Below are 21,575 nucleotides of genomic sequence, written 5' to 3'. Positions count from 1 at the left end.
CGAGGGTGGTGAGAGTCGAGGGGAAAAGAGAATGACTGGAACTCAATCTGCTTTTATTCTTTGCACAAAACACTCTCCGTCCTCTCTTTTTCCTCTCATTTGTCCACCACCCCCCTTCCTCTCCTGCCAAGCTTCTCCTCCCAGCTCTGACTAAGCACACAGATTCCTACTGAGTGAGATAAAGAAAGAGAGAAGGAAAGAGAAAGGGGTAGGTGAGAGGTGATGGGATGCAAGTGTTTTGTCACATGACCACTGGGAGCAAATACAAGACAACGTGGCCTGTGTGTGTGTGTGTGTGTGTGTGTGTGTGTGTGTGTGTGTGTGTGTGTGTCTCTCCGCACTTAATGTGTGTGTGTCCGTGTGTAGCTGCGTGTGTTTGTTTACTTTCTTGTTAAGTGTACAATAGTTCAGCGCGGAGGAGATTGTGTCTATTTGTCTTTGTTTTCCACTGCTGGAGGGAAAGAAAGAGGAAGAGAGAAAACACTAAACAGATATTTGAGGAATTTGATAGAGAGAGTGGAAAGAGAGAATAATACAAACAGAGCTTTTGGGAGTGAGAGAATGGAGGTTGGAAAAAGAGAGAGAGGAGAGAAACACAGCTGTAAGATGTTATGAACAGTATTTTATATTAGACTAATATATGTGTACAAGTCTGTGTGTGTTTACAGTATGAGTGTATTGGCAAGTGTGCTTATACTGGAGATGAATGGCTTAATGGATCTGAGATAATATGTGGAAAAATGTTTGTGAATGTATGTTTGTGAATCTGTCTGTCTATGCTCTTGTGATAACTGTATCAGCTGGCTCAACGCACACACACACACACACATTGAGAGAGAGCTTAGAGCCAAACAAACTGGATCTCTGTCTTCCATCTTAAAACAGTACCCACATAACACACTTACAAAATACAAAATACTAAAAACTCAAGTAACACAAATAAGATGTTGTGAAGAATGACAAAGGATAAAAACCCTGAGAGTTAAAGCTGCACTGAGCAATATTTTTATATTAAAAATTAATCAAAAAGACTATATCTAATGTGAAAGGCCCCTTTTCTCTATGGAGCACTTTAGCATCATCTTTTTTGTTTATTTGTTTGTTTTGGTTTTATGGCCCACAACTTTACTATTCTCACTGTCACCAGACAGACACAGTCAGCAAGTAGCTGGTGAAGAAAGTGGGACATCTAGCAGCTAAAGAGCCAAATATTTCCTGGTGTTGAGCAAAACAGAGCTAAAATGGGAGTGAATATAGAACTTATTCTATGGTTGGCTAGAAACGCATGCTGGTGTTGCACTATGACTTCTGGATATGTAAATAGTTGCCAACAAGTTCACCATAACAACAAAAACCCATGAATGCTGCTTTAGAGTAACTTATTTCTATGGATTTTTTCTAATCACACAACACAATTTTAAACTCTGGGGGAAAAGGTTACATTAACCCTTAGCATTTTTGTGCTGTGTAATGCTACATTTAGCAATTTCGATATTTTTATGTTATCACATAACATAGATTGGGGCGGCATATTGGTGCAGTACTCCTAGATTTGATTCCACTAATCTGCTTTGGGCGTTTCTGTGTGGAGTGTGCATATTTTCCACGTGCTTGTATGGATTGTGAACATCTAAAGACATGCAGGAAGGTGTGAACAACATTGATAAAATGATGGTGTATGTAATATTGTATTGCAGTAATATATTTAGTGATTTCTCCAAAATCTAACAATAAACTTTAGTTTTTGTTTTTGGATAAAGTAAGCTGATGGGCATGTCTCTTTTTGTGAAATCCAGTATATAAAATAGTGTCCAAAATGTTATAATAATAAACAAAATTAAACTATAATCCAATATTGAAATACAGTAGCCCTTCTCATTGATGGAACAATACACCCAGATATATTAAAGAGACAGCTGTCCATAACAGTATGGTAAACTCTCTGCTGTTAGACAAAGAATTGTAAATTCTTAGTTGCCTGTATATATGAATGTCAGTGTGAATAGTTCTGTGTGTTAGCCCTGTCAACAAAAACTGGGGACTTGCCCTGGGCGTACTCCGCCTCTCAGCCAGTTTGAGCTGGCCATTCCGTGACCCTGCAAAGGATAAGCGTTTATAGATAATGGATGGATTACATATCTTATTTCCATTACTTGTGTAGAAGGTTAAAGGTGGGTGCTCTGCTGGTAGATTCCCCGCCTTGCTCAAGATCACACAACATCTAGGGAGAACACCTTTAAGGCTGTGCTGATCTTTCTGGGTATTTTTAGAGCAGCCAGTTTTGAGGATTCAGGTAGATCATATGCTGTACATATGTACCAGGAGTCAGCGGCGGGGTATAAGCTGGAGTCAAACTGTCTACATAAACACACAGGAGCTTTCCTTTCACCCACTGCCCCCTCCCATCTCTGTGTGTTTGTGAGGAGAAAGAGTGAGATTACTGTTTTTATCCTGATCTTCTTCAAATTTTCTCTATCTACTATGCATCCTTGCCCTCTGCTCCTTTTTTCCTTGTTTCAGACCACTGTGTCCTTAAGATCTACTGAGAAGAGGAGAGGAGGGGATGAAAAACAGAGGACAATCTCTGATAGGGGGGGGTAAATAGTTCTGGCATGAGAGAGACATATTACTGTGAGGATTCTTAGGATAGAAAAAGCCACCAAATGGCAGATGTCACATTTATTAGTGGCTGTGGTATACGACTCTGATGGGGGTAGAGACAGTACTGTATGTGTCAAAAGTATTTGCACATGACGCCAGCTGGGTCAGACACACTCAATCTGCGCTTGAGATGATCCTTTTCCACTCTGCTAAGTAAACTGTATCGCACTGTTTACTCCAGTCCGATCCCATTGGCTACCACCCAAACCTTCATATCCAACCTCCCATTAACGTACTGTATGCAGCGAGGAGTGTGTATGTTTGGACATCAAAATGCTGTATTGGTCATTTCTCTCCAGCTGCATTCATCTGTTTAGGACTCTCTGTGGCGCTGCATATATTTATAGTATTTATGTTGAACCGTGCAGTCAGCTCTTGCTGCTTAGTGTGTGATTTTTTTTGCATCCATGGTGACAGCCCTGTTATGTATGTAGTGCAAAGTGTTGTGGCCTATGGTTTGGAACTGGAAGCATAAACTGTAAAGCTGCCACTACCATTATAAACCACAGAAGTTATAGTTCTGATTCATTTTAGTGGTAATGTTTTCCCCCCACCAGTTCAGCTCTGGATGGCGGTACCTCTCCAGTTTTATAATCGCTGCACGCGCAGGTGTTGTTTTACTTGAATATTCCCTTTTTTTCAGGCCTCATCCCCTCACTGCGCACCCAGCCTCCCCTCTTCCTGTCCCACTGCCTCTCTCTTTCTCTCTCCCTGTTGGAGTTTGTTTAGACAGAGAGATAGTGGGGAAGTATATTTAGACAACATATATTCCACTGTCTGAACACTAAGCTCAGAGAGGGAGAGACGGCGAGAGAGACAGTGGAAGAGAAAGACAGGCCAGAGATCGAGGCAAAGAGGGAAACAGAAGCAGAGAGATGTAGCTAGAAAAAAGAAAAGAAAGATAAACACCAAAAACAGTTAGAAATGTTAAAGGCAGCTAGGAGAGGGCTCGCACTTGACTTCAGGGCAGGAAGAAGAGGTGATGGAGAATGAGGGAGATGGGGAGGAAGCATGCAGAGAGAGAGGCAGAGAGTACATGAGTGGCAACACGTCTCCCACTTTTAGCTCCCCCTCTCTTTTCTATCACTGTCTCCAGTCTAATCTCTCAAAGATAACTATGACAGACGGAAAGAGAGAACCAGCGTGGAGAGAGAGAGGGTGGGAACGCTGCCTCCCTTTCTAAATATGTACTGTCTCTCTGCAGTTATCAGACAGTGGCAAAATAATGGTAGCCCCAAATAAGTGGAGAAAGAGGTTTTGGTTGGTTTGTATGGCAGTCATGGACTTTACATTCATGTGTTTAAACAAGCTTTAGGCCTAGTTGCTGTTGCACACATACTTTAATAGAGGACTGATGGTGCTTTATATCTCATGGCAACTTTATTATAATAACATTTACTGTATATTACATGTATTTATGGCTTCTATTTATTTATTTATTTATTTTATGATGTGTATTGACTACTGTTTGAAAGCAGTTTTTGTCCCACATTGTTTAAAGAGATAATAAAAAAGCCCTTCTTTCTCTTTTTCTTTGTTGGCACCATAGTTTCCACATAAACACATTGTTGTATGTTGGTGGAGCACTTTATATGCCCTATCTCTCTCTCACGCTATATTTAAGAAACATTCACAGGTTTCATTAATTGTTCCAGAACAAAATATATTCTCAAAAGTCTGCTGTAATCTGTCACTGCTCCCTAAACTCTAAAGTATCGTGGAGCGGATGTTTACCGATGCTGAAGGACCACCACTACATTTTCAGAGTATATTTATAAGCAAAGTGATGCACCTAGTTATGCGTTATCTTATAATAAGATATCTTAATTGTCCTTCAGAGTTGTGAAAAGATAAACATCTAGTCTGGGTCAATTGCTTCCTGTGTGTGACTTCCTGACCACTTCCCACCTACCTAGTGAGATGACATACACTGTGATGTCCTTAATATATTTGGTCAGGCAAACAACCATGGATCAGGATTTCTAACTCGAAAGGCACAAACCTGTACACAATGTCTCAGTCCCAGTTTAGATGGGTTTTTTTCTTAACACTCACAACACGGCTCATGTGTTTTGGAAATCTTCTAAAGAAAGCCTACAGTAGAACACTTTCTTGTCATTAGGGTACTGCTTGGGTCACTGCCCTCCCACTGAAATTCTGCAAGCATCCTTTGCACCCTATCCTTCTATTTGTGTGGTGTCCTGCTGAAATGGAAACCAACAAAACAATGAAATGGCATCTTAACAGTCTGGTTTTACTAATCCTTCTCTTCTGTCTAGAGGTTTGCTATTTTTCATTAATGTCTTGTGTTCTACTTATACCTGGCAAACCATTGTTGTACTTCAGAGACTTTGAGTAAGCATATGGTGTTCCTGTGAGTTCACTACCACGCACAAGGTGACCTTTGGGCCTTTCAGATCTTTGTTCTCGGCTATCTCCTGTGAAACTCTTGACTTTGAAGATGGTTACTAGCTGTTGATGGCTTTTTGATCTGGAAGAGGAAATCATCCCATGGTGAAACAAGCGTGAGTGTTACATGGAAATTAAGTGACATTGGTGTAATATAAGAACCACAGTTTGATTGCTTTAAAATGTCAAAAATATTTCACAGAAGAAGGGCTTTTGGAGAGAAACTGCTATTTTTCAAACTCAAGGACAAAATAATGGCACAATGGTTTTTGACCACTTTTGGCAGGCTGCAATGCTGTTTATATTTATATAGAATTCAATAGAGGGTTCAGTTTCATCATAATTTGGCAGAGAAATATGACACCACAGTCAAAAAAACAGAATTTGTCCTTATAACCCCAGAAGTCCTGCAACTAAATCTTTAAACCCTTACTCATGCAATGAGCTCATGTCTATAGCTCTGCCTGAGGCCTTTAACCACCGTTACAGCCCCGATCTTTAACCTCAAGGAGCAGTAACTAACCGTGGAGCCGCTCATTCCTCCTTTCTTCTGTCTTTATCTCCATTCCCCTATCACTTTCTTTCTTTTTTTAAAGGAATAGTTCACCATTTTGGGAGATACGCTTATTAGCTTTCTTTCCTAGAATGAGTCAAGAAGAGTCTGTATGTTGAAAGAGTAACATTACTCCACTGATTTAGCAATTCTTTTCTGACAATATCAGGCTCGCGATGGACAGTATAAAAATTGCTGCTGCAGAATCAGAGCTTCATCATCTTTTATATTCCACACATTCTTCTTTCTTGTCAAAACCTGGTGCCTACATTACCTACAATGCAACTTGACCACTGACAGTTTGCTCAGAGATTCGGATATGCTAGCTAGCAGCGGCTAATGTATCCTCGAGTCACTAGCGTCAAGCAGAGATGAGGAGCTGGCTACAGAGGTCTGGTAAACTCACTTCTTTCATCTCCACATCCCAAGATTGTTTTCATTTACAAATTTGTAGTCTCCAGCCCCAAACCGTCGCTGACTCAAGTGACATCACTTGAAGCATTTTCTCAGACTTCACACAGCTCCCTCTGGAGCCACAAAAGGCTTTATACAACTTATTTGAGAACTCCCTAAGACGTGTAAACTGTATTTCATTTGTAAAATTTGCACAATTACAGTGGGTATAGAAAAGAATCACCCTCCTGTAAAATAATCACATTTTGTTGCTTTGCAGCCTGAAATGAAGACAGACACAGTTTTTGTTTCATTCAGCTGTATTTACTCAGTGCAACTTATAACATCCAAGTGAAAGATATAACACCAACATGTCATAAAAAAATAGAAAAACATAACCACTGAGTTGGAAAAAGGATCACCCCCTTGTTTCAGTATTTTGTTGAACCACCTTTTGCTTTAATTACAGCCTTTAGTCTGTTGGGATATGTCTCTACTAACTTTGCACATCTTGACGTAGCAATATTTGACCACTCTTCTTTGCAGAACTGCTCAATTTCAGTTAAATTTGATGGTGACCGTTTGTGGACTGCTGTCTTCAAGTCATTCCACAGATTTTCAATGGGGTTTAAGTCTGGGCTCTGACTAGGCCATGCAAGAACATTCACCTTTTTCTCCTTCAACCACTGTGTGGTCAGTTTTGCTGTGTTCTTTGGGTCATTGTCATATTGGAAGGTAAATCTTCTTTCCATTGACAACTTTCTGGCAGAGAGCAGCAGATTTTCCTCAAGAATTTGACAGTATTTTGCCCCATCCATTTTTCCTTCTATCCTGACAAGTGCTCCAGTCCCAGCTGCAGAGAAACAACTCCATAACATGATATTACCACCTCCATGCTTTACTGTAGGAATGGTGTTATGTGGATGGTGAGCTGTATTGGATTTTTGGCAGACATATCGTTTAGCGTTGAGGCCAAACAATAACATTTTAGTCTCATCTGACCATAACACCTTTTTCCACGTGGCCTTAGAATATTCAAGGTGCGTTTTGGCAAAGCTCAGTCGTGACTGCATGTGGCCTTTCTTGAGGAGTGGCTTTTTTCTTGCAACCCTCCCATAGAAGCCACATTTGTGGAGAATTTGTGATATTGTTGTCACATGCATACTTTGTCATGAATTCCTGCAACTGCTTCAGAGTTGCTGTAGGCCTCTTGCTAGCCTCTCTGACCAGTTTCCTCCTGGCTCTTTCATCCAGTTTGGAGCGACGTCCTGACCCAGGGAGGGTCTGTGTTGTACCAAATACCTTCCACTTCTTAATAATAGACTTCACTGTGCTTCTAGGCACTGATAAAGCCTTTGAATTTTTTTTGTATCCATCTCCTGACTGTTGCCTGTCCACAACTTTATCCCAGAGATCTTTTGACAATGTCTTGCCACCCATTGTTGATTGTTGTCTTCAGTTGCACTACCAAGGACTGAAATGCTTCAGGAAAAGCTTGTTTCATGCTGAGCTAATCAAAATGACCACAGCTGATCACAGTTGAAAGTCAGTTGGCTTTGTGTGCTATTGAGAAGGTGATTAACTACACCTGGTTAGGTTTACAAGTCATTTTTAGGAGGGGGGTGATTCTTTTTCCATCTGAGTGATTGTTTTTTCATTTGTAATTTTTTTTTCTGACAAGTTGGTATTATATCTTTCATTTGGATGTCATAAATTGTAAATACAGCTGAATGAAACAAAAACTGTGTCTGTCCGTTTTCATTTCAGGCTGCAGAGCAACAAAATGTGATTATTTTACAGGGGGGTGATTTCTTTTCTATACAAACTGTAAAGTACAGAGCTGGAGGTAAGCCATGGTTAGCCTAGCTTAGCATAGACACTGGAAAAAGAGGGAAACAGCTAACCTCTTCAAAAACACACCTACTAACACTTGACTAAATAAAACATTGTGTATCTTGTTTGGTAAATTCAATTCAAATTAGCTTTATTGGCATGGATGTGTGCAACAATATTGCAAAGCATCATACAAACTACAGAAGAACAATCAACCCCATACATTTCATAAAACAGTAAGCGTGTGTGTGTGTGTGTGTTAAAAAAATAAAAAAATATTAAAATAAAATAAATAAATAAAACAGTAAGTGTGTGTGTATTATGAATTGATAAAAAAAATAATAATAATAATTTTAAAAAAAAGAAAGAAATCAGTATCAAATGTAAAAACAAAACAATTACTAAAATATCAAGCAATCAAAATAATAATAATTTGAAAATTTGTACAATTATTTGTCAGTCTCCACTGGTTGTCCTCACTTCATGGCATGAGGAGACATATTTTGCAGCAATTATTTGACATTTGGGCATTTCTCCCAGTAAATAGGGGAGTGTCTGATATAATTTGAATTCGAGGTATATTTGGGAAATGTTTGCAAAGTGTTTTTGTCTTAGTGTTTTATATTTAGGGCATGAGGTTAGAAAGTGCAGCTCTGTCTCAACCTGTCCTGTGTCACACTGGGAGCAGAGTCTCTCCTCTTGTGGTAGCCAGCTCTGTCTGTGGCGACCCTTTTCTATGGCCAGGCTGTGTTCACTCAGTCTGTATGTTGTCAACATTTTTCGTAGTTTAGGACATTTTATTGTGCTCAGGTAATTTGCCAGTGTGAATTCTCTTTTTAGGGTCAGATAACATTGTAATTTACTTTGTGTTTTGGTCGTTTCTTTCCAGTATTCAATATATTTTTCTTTCTGCTTGTTGATAATTTGGTTTGGTCTGCTTGAGTTGGTGTTGCTGTCCTGAGGTTGTTGTGGACTTATTACTGCAGAGAGCCTCAGGACCAGCTGGCTGAGGGGACTCTTCTCTGGTTTCAGCTCCTGGTATGTTAGGGCTTTGTAATGGTATGTCTGGGGGTTAACTGATTTTAAGTGATTGTAAAATTTAATTGATCTTTTCTGTATTTTTAGTAAGAGGGGGTATTGGCCGAGCTCTGCTCTGCACAGGTTATTTGGTGTTTTTCTCTGCACCTGCAGGATGCTCTTACAGAACTCGGTATGAAAACATTCTATGATTGTTTTGTCCCATTTGTCAAATTCATTATTTAGTTTTGGCCGCCAAATGTAAATCCTTATATAAACAAATGTGTAAAATGACAATTTGTGGTTTCAGAGGCCATGATATAACTGTTACAGACATCTGATTGATATCTTCTCATAAAAAAGAAAGCAAATAAGCATATTTCCCAAGATGTGGGACTATTCCTTTAAACCTGCTTTTTGTACTTCACCACATAGACATAGTCTTCTTACTTACTGCACATGTTTTGCTTTTGCCTCACCCCTATTCCCTTGTGAGGTATTCTGTATTCTCCACTTGTCTATTTGTCTGCCTATTCTCTCGGTACTAAGGGACTTAAATTTCCTCTTTTACCTTGAAGCCATCTTCCCTTTCTCTGATTCTTCCCATCTGTTCTCTCTTCCAAAGTGTCTCCCTGCTGTATGCGCCCGTTGGGTTCCTCCCATAAATCAAACCTTCCTCAGGCTTATGTTTACACCTCTCTCTTCTGGGTATGTATCTCCTGGGAAAGTGCAGCAGTGAGTGCACTTGTACGAGCGAGCAGCAGGGGAAATAGCTAATCACTCTGTTGCTGTCTGACAGTCAGGGGTTATATGATCTGGCCTCAGTTTCCTGACCACATGGAAAGATGTTCATCACACAGCTGCATTTTCTCCACGCCAGGCAGACGCAGACAGAAACACACAATCATACAGGAGATCTCACACATCCACACACACTTAAGACCAACATATACGTTGTGAAATGATCCCCCTATCCTGTCAATGTTGCAGTTGGTGCGGACAAGCAGTGCGAGCTGACCTGCAGACCTGCCGGCTATCGTTTCTATGTTCGTCAGGCCGAGCGTGTCCGAGACGGGACCCCCTGCTTCAACACCAGCTCAAACGACATGTGTGTTGAAGGACGATGCCTGGTGAGTGCATTTAATTGTGCATGAGTGTGAGATTTTAGCTTCAATTGACTGAATCAGTCCCTCCATTCTAGCCGGGGTTGACAAAGTCCAGATCCGGACTCTCTTAGTCTCATGTCTGGAGGTTGATTCAATCCTGGCATTCAGATTCAGAGTGTTTCCAATCTTTTTTTATTACTCTACTCTGGGCTTCTTGTCTCTGTATCTTTTCCTTTATTCTCTCATTTGCACTCTCGCTTTCTGATCTTATTCCACCCTTCTGTTTGTGGTAGGAAGCTAGCGAGTAACAGTTACCAATTTGCACAGACAATGGTAAAATAAAAACTAACTTTCCCCCTCACTTTCTGACCCATAACTTACATCTTTTCACCTTGTTCTCCTGCCAGACCGAGGGTTGCGATGGGGTACTGGGCTCCGGCTCTGTGATTGACAAGTGTGGAGTATGTGGTGGGCGAGACACCTCCTGTCGAAAGGTGACGGGAAGCTTCCAAAACGTCACGGTTCCCCTCGGTTACCACAAGATCCTGGATGTCCCACCGGGAGCTACATTCATTAACATCACGGAGAGACGAGCCAGCCCTAATTACCTGGGTAGGACCTAACAGACACAAACAAAATTATGCACACTCACATTTCTTAAATAATACTGTTTGCAGCTCCAGTAAAAGGGAGACGCTGGCGAGGGAATTGTATGTGGGAATGTGATTTGGCCCATGAGCACGTGTGTGCTGGCTTGGACTAAGACTGTAAACTCCAAGCAGATAAAGCCAGTATTGTTAGAGCCCACAAGGAAATAGTGTATTGTGTACGTGTATGTGTGAGTGTTTGTCTTGCCAGCCCCCTGTTTGGTAATGAGAGCACTCCAAAGTCTGTGTTTGTCTCTCTGAGAGTGTTCTGAGCTCATGGGGCTGTACTAGTGCTCACCACTATGTAGACTACACAAGGTCAAACCAAGAAAAGAAACCTTGAGTAAAGTATTACTCAATTCCTCCTGTCTGCCCTTCTGACACTCCACCCCAACCTCTATTTCTCCAGCTATGAGGAGTGGCACTGGGTCTTCAGTTGTGAATGGGCGGTGGGCTGTGGACCCTCCAGGGGAGTACCAGGCAGGAGGGACTACCTTCACCTACACCCGACCTAGAGCACAGGCAGAGGGGGAGGAAGAGAGAGGCGAGTCCCTCTGGGCTCCAGGACCCACCACCACACAGCTACAGCTATATGTAAGCACTGGACCACAGGAAGGCATTTATTTTAACCCTGTAAGCAAACATGAACCAGAGTATGGCAAAAATTAAGTTAATGATAAGAATCACACAAATACACATAGACAAATGTTTATACACCGATTATTTCACATCTCTGTAACATTGTCGTAAGCCTGAGGCTATGCTCTCCTGCTCTGTGTCAAGATCCTCCAGATAGGCAGCATTATTTTTGCATTATGGCACGATAAAGTCAGCTGTACTGAAGCTTAGCCTGAGCCACATCTATCCAGGGCTTAATAATAACAACTCTAACCTCAGGCTAAGATCTTATTAAAGAACGAGAGTCACCTGCAGCTTTACATCCAGTAGCTACAGGGAAGGAGGGGGTAAAAATAACAAGCATCAACCAAAGCCAAAGTTTGATCTCCTCTGGAATCACCTGCATTTTTAAGGCTTAATAGGATTTTGGAATAAGATATAAAAAGACTAAGCATCTACAACCACGCCAGTAGCACTGTGAGGCTGTACTGCTCAGTACACGAAGGAAAAGAAATTGATGGATGAATGAAAAATAGAAAGACAAGTCTGCTCTCTGTAGCACTTTCCCCCTGGTGGGACAAAATGATAAAGTGTTTTTCAGTTGTTCACTGGCTGTTGTAGGACATTTCAGCTTACCCGGCTCGGCATTTGATGATTAGGGTTTATGTCTGTATAGCACAAGTTACACCCCTAGCTACACCCATTGTTTACTTAGTACTTAGATATGTTTCTGGCTCTCGCCATCATTCAATTACATTACATAATCTTACTATCACAGCAGTATGCCACTGGAGATCTGCAAAGCGGTTTTAGGGAGCTTCCTGTCATTGGCTTCTTTTCACCTCTAGTTCTGTCTGTTTTGCTCTCCAGATAATTTTTCACAAGGACAACCCAGGCATCGACTATGAGTTTTATGTCCCGGTGGAGAAGAAGGAGGTAGAGAGGGAGAGGCTGACGGAGAGAGAGAGGGAGACACCCAGAGAGGCACCCAGGGATCGGCTGAGGGAGCGAGAGCCAGGGAGGGCTCCACTTCGCAGTACGTCCATCACACATAAACTTTCTGATTGTCCCTCTTCTGTCTGCCAGCCATGTTCTCTGCTTGTCTCAAACAGTAGCAAAGAGACACAGGGTTCTCATGTCTATGTCATGTACAGCACATAGTTGAATCGTGTCAGTGGCAGAATTGAACCCTAAATCAAGATTCATTCTTTCCATATTACTCAAGGAAACACCACTGCAACCCATGTCCTTGGAGAATGACTGACGTGTTTATGGATTAGGATGGGTTGTGGTTGTGGGCCAATTGGGAGAGATTATTGTACGTGTGTGTTTATGTGTTTGTGTGTGAGGCTCTCTGGTCCACATGTTCGCTGTCATGACACCCTGACCTCATCATGACATCATTAGCCTCTGACTTACTGCCTTCCTCAATATTTCAACATTCGCGTTTCGCCTCTTTCCTCCTTCTTTATCGCTCGTCTCCTCCTCCCCATGTCTGTTTCCCAATCTTTGCCCCTCTCTCCCACCTTTGCTATGTCTTTCTAATTTGTCTTTATGTCCACCTATTTTTTTATTCCCTCCTAGGTCCTCTCACCGTGTCAGTAGAAGACCCTCCCCCTGCTCCTCCTCCAGTTTCGATCCCTTCTTTCCCCTCTTCCTCCTCCTCTGTGTTTTCTCCTCACTCCTCAGACCGGTGGACACCGGAGAGGTCACGTCCTCGAGGATCTGCACCCAATAGGAATGCTCGGATCCCCCCGCGCACTGACCTGCCGCTGGACACTCAGCCACCATTTGTGTGGAGGAGAGGCCAACTCACTGAGTGCTCTGCTTCCTGTGGCAAAGGTTTGATTCTGATGAGCCTTGTAGATCTTCATATCTATTCCATTTTTAAATTAATTGCTTTGTACACAATATTATACTTACTTACTCTGGATGATGTGACGCCTCCCTCCTCTGGTTGGTAGGTGCAAGTACAATAACATGGAACTGATGCCTTTCTCATTTATCTATCAATCTCCCTCTCGCTGTAGGTTCTCAGCACAGAGTCATTCTGTGTATAGACCGCCATACAGACGAGGAAGTCCCGGAGAGGAGATGTGACTCTGCAGCCAAACCTGTCCCTGAGGAGGAGCCTTGTAACACACATCCCTGTCCACCATTGTGAGAAAATACAGTTACCTTGAAGAAATATGCATTATATAGATTTAGATTCAATTCCAAAACTTCAGCTTTCCATGCATTTTTCACAGCTGATACCTCACTGCACAAAAACCACACTGCAAAATCCCCCCACCAAGTCATTTTTTGTCTGTACTTTTAGTCCTTAAAGTCATAGTGATTAATGGCATATTAATCGTGATTAATTGCATATTTATGCGCAAAATTGAATAATGAATTCTAAAGTAGTGTATTGCGCACTTTTGATTTAAATGTACTGCTATATACTCAAAAGTGCAATAAAGTGGTTTGCAAACACTTTAAACAAATAAGGGGCTTTTTTACCAGCAGTATTCCCTTTACACAGTAGCAAAAATATTTCTTTATCTCAACTTAAACATTAATGTAATCAAATTCATATATGAAACCAAAGCTATTTGCCACTGCCAGGGCATTACCTTTTATCTAGCTTGTTAAAACAATTTAGAGTCCTGAGTCACGATCATAACATCATAAGAGGCGGACCTTCTGAGCAACAGGTTAACATATATAAATCTGTTTTCATGTTTTTCTGAAGAAGTATCAGCAGAAACATATTTCTTTTATCAGGGAGCAGCATAAACAGTCTATGTTCAGTAGCAAGCGTCCCTGTAATAGTGAGGTGAAGTGGTCGCCTCAGGCACACACCCGCCCGCTGCCGAAGTGAATTGTCTTGAACTTTTTGTACGTGACGCAGAGCACATAACCTTGGAAGAGAGACTGATCCTCGCTGTTTGTGAGTTTCCAGAATCTATTACTGTTTACTAAATAGGACATCAACAGGAGGGAATTTGCGTGGCAGAACATTCCCGCAAAACTAGATGAAGGCCTATGTGGGAAAGTTCTGTAAAATTTTAACTTAAGTTAAATAGGCTACAGCTGTGTAGCGCACATAACCCGTTGCCATGGTTACTATCCATAGAGTGCCTGCCGTTTCCTCGTGGAGCGCTGTCTGATCACCAGAGTGCAGAGCAACCCCGCGTGGCCACGCGACTACATTGTGATTTTAAGAACGTTCCTAAGACCGGCATCTTCCCCAATACTAATCAGCATGCAGTGGCATCGCTATGGCATTTGATTGCTTGTCATGCTTTTGTTTATCTACTTCTCCCACGCGGTGCATCTAGCATAGTCTGCCGAAGCCTCCCTCCACTGCTTGTTTGGGTGGGTGATTTGCAGGCTGATCAACATCCTACCCCTCCTGTGACCCGTGGTTTGACTTTATGTGTATTCAGAGCCAGTGAGCAACGGACTTTCAAAATAATAATAATAAAAACTGTGTTAACGTGCGATAAAATAATTGGCGGGGTAAATTAATTAATGCGTTAACGCGATAATAACATGTTAACGTGCCCAGCCCTAAAATCTGCCAGTGTGGTTTGAAAAAAATGTCCCTCTCTCTCTCCTGTCTCTCAGCTGGGAGGCCAGTTCGTGGTCAGAGTGCAGTGTGTCCTGTGGCCCTGGGGTGCAACAGAGGCAGCTCCAGTGCAGGCAGAGCTTTGGAAACCGCTCCACCATGGTCCACCCGCAGCGCTGTGCCAACCTGACCCCACCCGAGTCCACACAGGCATGTGAGCTCCGCCTCTGCTCCCATTGGGAGGTCAGCTCCGACTGGGGCATGGTAGGTCAACAACACCAATATGAGACTGGGACAAGCATAATGGCTCAGCGTACAGAGAGTAAAGTATCACAGATTCTGCAAGCATAATACAGACTGAAAGAGAGAGAGTGTGTAGAGTTGGGTTAAAATAAGCTTGTGTTTGTGTGCATGTAGCTCCATTTTGGCAGGTTACTTTCAAATTATGGCACAGTGTGTCTGTCATAAATTTTAAAATCCCTTCATTAGGTTAGTGTACAACTATTTTAATACACACTTTGCCATGGGTTTGTTTGCAACAAATCATTTAAGTTGAGTTTTTCATTTAATCAGTTACACATTTTGATTGAAGAATGGTAAAGAGTTTAAATAGATATCAATCATAAGAAATTTCCAGCCAACAGCTGTTTATAGTTTTACATGATAATTGATCTTACATATGATTTTAAATTTTCATTCATGATTTAAACTTTTTTTTTAATTGTAACTCATTTCTATTTTGTATTTATATGATTGATTTATGTGCTTATCTTGTGTTTCTGTTTTACTGCTGTGCCCTTTGGGAAGAAATAAATTGATTAATAATAAACCTTCTTTGTCAAATAGTATTGTGTATCTGTTTGTACTTATTCTGGTTTTTCTCCTTTCCATTTGTCATAGTGCTCAGTCGACTGTGGCATTGGCAGGAGGACAAGGAGTGTGCGCTGCGTCAGCGATCAAGGCAGCATTGTGAACGACAAGGAGTGCAACTCCGGGGCTCGCCCACAAGGAAGTGAGGAGTGCAATATGGGGCCCTGTGTAACCAACTGGTACTTCACTGACTGGTCCAACACAGTGAGTAATGCACATACACAGAAGCGAAGGAAGAAACATTCACTGCACTTAACAGCTAATCCTCAACATGATCTTCCACTTTGTCCCTCAGTGTTCAGCACAGTGTGGCCCTGGGGTGCAGAGGAGAGAGGTGGTGTGTCTGACTCGAGGAGGGATCAGAGAGGGCGGAGGAGGAGGGGACTGTGTTGGGGATAAACCAGCAGACATGAAGGCCTGCAACGGGGGTCCCTGTGTGCCAACAACTATGTGGTACAGCAGCCCCTGGACACAGGTAGGATTGAGGGAATAAAGAAATAAAGAATGAAGGAAATACAGAGACGAATGGAGATTAGATTTGACTATATAGACATTTTAAAATGTGAATGTAATGTTTTTTCATATTGTGAGTTTGATGCCTGACAAAAGTTCATGACCAAAATGTTGCATTTTCAATAACGTTAGTGCTGAGTGTTCAGAAATTCAAGTTTTTCTTTTAGTATCTACAACTCTAGCTATTTTTATTGACATTATGTAGTCTCCTGTGTCATCTTGCATCTTTATTTGTTTTGGAGTGAAAGAGTATTCATATTGCAGTGATAGATTAAGTACTACTTGTTTTCTTTTTCCAGTGTAATGTCCTATGTGGCAATGGAACTCAACGACGAGACATCATTTGTGTCCAGAAGATGGGGAATGATTTTATTGTCACACCAGCCAGTGAGTGTTCTCACCTGGACAAGCCTGCTGCGGTCCAGGAGTGTGAGATGGGAGAGTGTCAGCCACAGTGGTTCACAACAGAGTGGAGCGCGGTGAGAGACATGGGGAAAGGGAGCAGGATATGAGAATGAAATGTTGGAAAGAGAAAAAAATAATAATAATACACTTTATTTCATCCAGAACATGCTTTACATTTATAAAGGAATAAAAACAGGTAACAAATTAAGTTGAAAAAAAGCAGGTAAAGATAAAGTGCTGGTATTTCAGAGAAAGCAATCCATTTAAAAGATCAAAAAAGACATTCAAAGGCCATATGGGACTCTATGTGAAGCACGCACATTGTAAGAAGTGGTCCTAGAACAAGGCTACTTAAAGAGATTTATTTTTAAGTACCATTAAAAAATTTCAACAGCCTGCCTCACTGTTTGGAGCTGCATCTCCAACTTCTGTGATGTAGGTTGGTCCTCAGGCGCTGAGAGCTGTGTATACAAATAGAAGGACTTTAAAATCAATTCTAGAAGCTACAGGAAGCCAGTGCAGTGCAGCTAAGACTGCAGTGATGCGTTGTTAGCAGTCTAGCAGCAAAGATCTGGTTGCAGCCTCTCATTGGACATTTTAGGAAGACCAGTAAAACGTGCATTGCACCATTTGGCTCAACATATATGTACAATTATGTGTCATCAGCGTAGCTATGGACGCTTCATGATGATTTCACATAGAAGAAGGATGTATAGTGAGAATAACAGAGGGGCAAGGCAGATCCTTTGTGCAATGCCAGAGATTATGTCATGTTCCTTTGACACGCCAAGACAAGCATAAAATGCTTTTCCCTGCAATGTATCTTCGGCGCCCATTTAGAACACAGCCAGAGAGGCCAACCCAGTTTTCAAGACCAGATCCGAAACCTTACTGGTATCAGCACTAAGTCTCAGATCGCTATCTTTGTAAGAACATTCTCTGTGCTCTGAAACCTGATTGTAATTGCTCTAAAATATCATTTAGAAGAGTGTTTTATCTGGTGGAAAACAACTTGTTCAAGTATCTTGATTAAAATGCAGTGATGTGAAAATGAAATTATATTTTATTTGTAATCAATACTATTTACTGTAACTGTTCTCAGTGCTCACGTTCCTGTGGAAAAGGCTTAAAAATGAGGGAGGTGCGGTGTCTAACACAAGACAAAAAGCACAGCCATGATTGTGATTCAAGCTCCAAACCTGAACAGGAGCAAATCTGCAACACAATACCCTGCAGCCCACAAGTCTCAGGTGGGTTTGTGTGTGACAGTGTGACAGTGTAGATATGTGTGTGTTGGTCGTCCTCCCTACCAACCTCTCTGTTCTCCTCTCTGTACACAGATGAAAACTGCCGGGACAGACGTCACAACTGTGTGATGGTGGTTCAGGCCAGGCTCTGTGTCTACTCCTACTACAAGACCGCCTGCTGTGCCTCGTGTACCCAGAGTGCTCAGCGTGCCAAGAGGCACTGACCTGCCAATCACTGACGGCCCAGGTGTGCAAGAAGTCAAGGATTAGGTCAAAAGGGTCCCTGAAATGACAAGTCGGTAAAAATGCCTAGAGTAGACATAATCCCTGTGATGGCCGTCATATAACATTTAGCTATTTTCTCCTGGTTCTTCAGGTAAAACACTGTGAAAGCAGCCGGTTCCTTTTTCCAGTTCTCTGTATGCTACTACATATTCCACTGTGCTTACATCAGTTTACTATGTGCGTTTGTGCAACAGGTTCTTAAAGTGTCACACAGGGCTAATGCATAATGATGCATTTGCTGTGATTTCAGCCCTTTTCTGTGGCGGAGAGATAGCAATGGAAGGTGCTCACTGGGGACACAGCTGTTTTTCAATAGCAGATGTAGCCTTTTCTTAAGATTCTTTCTAATCTACAGGACCTTAAAATAGATGCAATCAAACATGCATACCACTAATTATGTAAAGAAACATTGCTGAACAAATTACCATGTGTGCTAGATAAACTGTATACTGTAGTAATATGTATGTTGAAGATCTACTGGAATAGATCTAATGTGTTTCTGTACACTACAGATGTCCCCCACTGCAGTGTACAGTGGCTACCCCCCAAACGAAGCTAGAAGGATTTCATTTACATATCATATGTCTGTTTCTGTTTGCCAAAAATATTTCCTGAAGTGTCTTCTTATTGTTCAGTTCAGTATTTGGACAGATGAACCAAAGTAGTGGGGTGACCATGGCAATAAGTGACCAAATATATCATAGCAGGAGGAGGTGAGATTCTAAAAGAAGGATATTAGACATGGATGATAAACCAGCAGCACAGAGTCTGTACAGTCCTTAAGCTTATTCTTGTCAATTACATATACATGTAGAATATACATGTAAAGGAGTTGTCCACAGCTAAGGTGTGAAGATTCATAGTTGCAATTATGTTTTTACTAAACTAAAGACAATGCTGCTCTCTGAATAACATACATGAAGAAATTAACGAGTGATAAGACTAACGGTATTCTATACTTTTCTTCTTGTCAACATATTGTTTGGGAAGTCAGAAATCACACATTTCTAATTTCCCAACCAAAGTCTCCGACCCCAGGTCTTTTTGACTGATGATGTAAATCTTTAAAAATGGCTAATAAATATATAGTTTCTTTTTTTGCACTGTAGTTTTTAGCAAATGTCACTGAAACAAGAGAAAGTAGGCATTTGTTAGGGCCTATTTTTTTTTAGCCACGGACAAACACATTAACACACATTAGTGAGGATTTATGACACAAGAACGGTGTAAGTAGGATTGACTCAAAATAAACTACAGTACCCATTTTCATTTTAATGAAGGAACATGTCACTCATTTATGTGTTTTTAATATATATTTTTTAAACAATGGAGGTCTGTTTATAGCATAGAGAAATAAGCTATATGAGGCTTTGGATACTCAGCTAGTACATGTTAGCTTCACTCCGCTGCTGGATTTGGTCTTTTCATGTGATTTGTTGACAATAAAAAAAAAAAAATAGAATATCTCTTTTAACCATGAACCTGGTGACGCACAGATCTGGAGATGTAAAATGATTCACCAGCTAGTTTTTGCATGTTAGTAATCACGGCACCGTGATGACAGTGCCGAGGTATTAAAAGAACATGTTTCCTGTTTTCTCACCTCATCTCAATATATCTTATATTTGCATCCATCATCACCTATTGGGCGAGGATGATGAATCTGTCCTATGAGAGTAGGTGAAGTCAGAGTTAGGAAACTTCTGTCTGTTAACAGTCTGTTAATAAGGTAGCTTATTATATGGATCAAATGCAATCAACCTCTGTATATGTTTGTAAGTACTCGTTACGCTTTTTTTTGTCTTTCTCATATTACTGTTTTTACTTTACTCTTTTTCACTTAATACACCCTGCCCACTCTAAGATGAGGAGTCTGTATATTTGTCAGATATGTTGTAATGTCTATATTTTCTTTGAACACAGTAGGCGCTTATGTTTTATAACTGAATAGATTTATCAGAAGCGTTGTTGTAGACTGCATTTATTCCCATCTGTCATATAACTATTATATTTTGCATTCGACAAGAGAAGCAGTGACTATTGTGCTTGTGAGTTTTGGATGTTTGTGTGTGTATGGTTGTGTGTTTTGCTCTTGTGGCTTTGAATGTGTCATTCTTGTCTTGAATCCCCCGTAGTAAAAAAAATTACTTTTTATATAAAAACAAAAAAGGATAGTAATTTATCTATTACCTAAAGAACGTGTAATTTATTTTTTGTTTTAAGAAGCAGTAGCAGAGTTTATGAGATTGTTATTACAGATACACAAGATTTTTTTTTATCATGCAAAAAACAGTGTGGAAAATTATTATCTCAAAGCTTCATTTTAAATAAAATTTTAAACAACAGAGAAGTGATGTGTCTTCATGGCTTTTTGTCTACTGAAAAAGGGTGATATAGCCAGTGTACTCCAAACGATGGCGCCGTTGAGTCTCACACATAAAAGAACAGAAAATTTGGTGCCCAAAAAAGCAGCTTGTTTGTGTGTTTTTAAATAAAACGTGGTTGAAATATTGACTGAGCAAAGTTATGCTTACAAGCTTGACTTGATCATCCAAATGATATTTTAATTAATTAATGTATTTCATTTTTTGACCACGAAGTCTCTTGAGATGCATTACCTGTTTTTCAAGAGTGAACCTGTCCAAATGGCACCACAAATAATTTTTACAACATTCACATACAGCATAGGCCTTATTGATCAGACATGAGTTACATGAATAAACAAAGTCCTTCATGAAGCATTTTTGATACAGAATGTGGTGTTTAAAAGGAAGGCAGTATTTTCAAATCAATTTCATCATGCAGATTATAGGCTACGAACTAGCATTATTTGCCAAGGTTAGAAAGGTCAGATACTGTGAAAACAGAGAAGAAGAGTTTGAAAGTTTAAAGAGTTTGTTATACTAGAAGTTTGTATAAAGTAGCCTGTAAAAGGCCTGAGAGTGGCGTGGTTGGATGCCAGGGGATCAAGTGACAGGGCCAATAATTAAATTTTCTGTTATTTTCTAGCAACAAGGTCTTGTTGCTGTTTTAAAGTCTTATCACATAATATAATTCTGGTGAGGAAATACTAATTTAGTAAGAGAATCAGTGGTTTTAGTGTACTATGTCAGTTTATCATTTCCCCTGAAAGTAGTCACATTTGCATAAACTCCCTGTGGGTTCCTAAATACCCTCAAATTTCCTGTAAATAGAGTGTCCTATGTGTCCTTCATGAATACCCTGTAGGATTTCTAAGGTGTTTCCATAAGTTTCTGAGATATTGTACCTGTTTGATATAATGTCTTTAGGGCAATGGGAATATCTTCATGTAAAGGTCCAGACCAGTGAGATTGAAATATAATGTTTGTTGTTGTTGTTTTTTTAAGTTTTATTAAAAATTAACTGCTGAATCTTTCATTTGTTTGCTCCTGCTTTCAAACAAGCAAAATATAGGTTTTTGAAACTTTTGCCTAGAGGTGTAGC

General features: G+C 40.7%; 1 protein-coding gene across 1 annotated transcript in view; it reads left to right on the top strand.

Annotated features, from left to right (window-relative positions):
- adamtsl4 (ADAMTS-like 4) overlaps positions 1–20,460 on the top strand; it is a 40,519-nt gene extending 20,059 nt beyond the window's left edge. The window contains exons 6-17 of the mRNA XM_038711347.1: positions 9,857–9,996; positions 10,380–10,584; positions 11,029–11,213; positions 12,108–12,273; positions 12,822–13,079; positions 13,268–13,397; positions 14,850–15,054; positions 15,691–15,864; positions 15,956–16,135; positions 16,473–16,652; positions 17,681–17,828; positions 17,919–20,460. Of these exons, the coding sequence (XP_038567275.1) occupies positions 9,857–9,996; positions 10,380–10,584; positions 11,029–11,213; positions 12,108–12,273; positions 12,822–13,079; positions 13,268–13,397; positions 14,850–15,054; positions 15,691–15,864; positions 15,956–16,135; positions 16,473–16,652; positions 17,681–17,828; positions 17,919–18,049 (2,102 nt within the window). The 3' untranslated portion in view covers positions 18,050–20,460. The remainder of the gene's footprint in view (positions 1–9,856; positions 9,997–10,379; positions 10,585–11,028; positions 11,214–12,107; positions 12,274–12,821; positions 13,080–13,267; positions 13,398–14,849; positions 15,055–15,690; positions 15,865–15,955; positions 16,136–16,472; positions 16,653–17,680; positions 17,829–17,918) is intronic.
- Positions 20,461–21,575: the final 1,115 nt, after the last annotated feature.

The sequence above is a fragment of the Micropterus salmoides genome, unplaced genomic scaffold (genome assembly GCF_014851395.1).
Source record: "Micropterus salmoides isolate LMB-PRFRI ecotype aquatic unplaced genomic scaffold, ASM1485139v1 Ms_hic_scaffold_11, whole genome shotgun sequence".
NCBI lineage: Eukaryota > Metazoa > Chordata > Actinopteri > Centrarchiformes > Centrarchidae > Micropterus > Micropterus salmoides.
The sequence above is the reverse complement of the archived record's forward strand: the minus strand, read 5'-3'. Positions and strand labels throughout refer to the sequence as shown.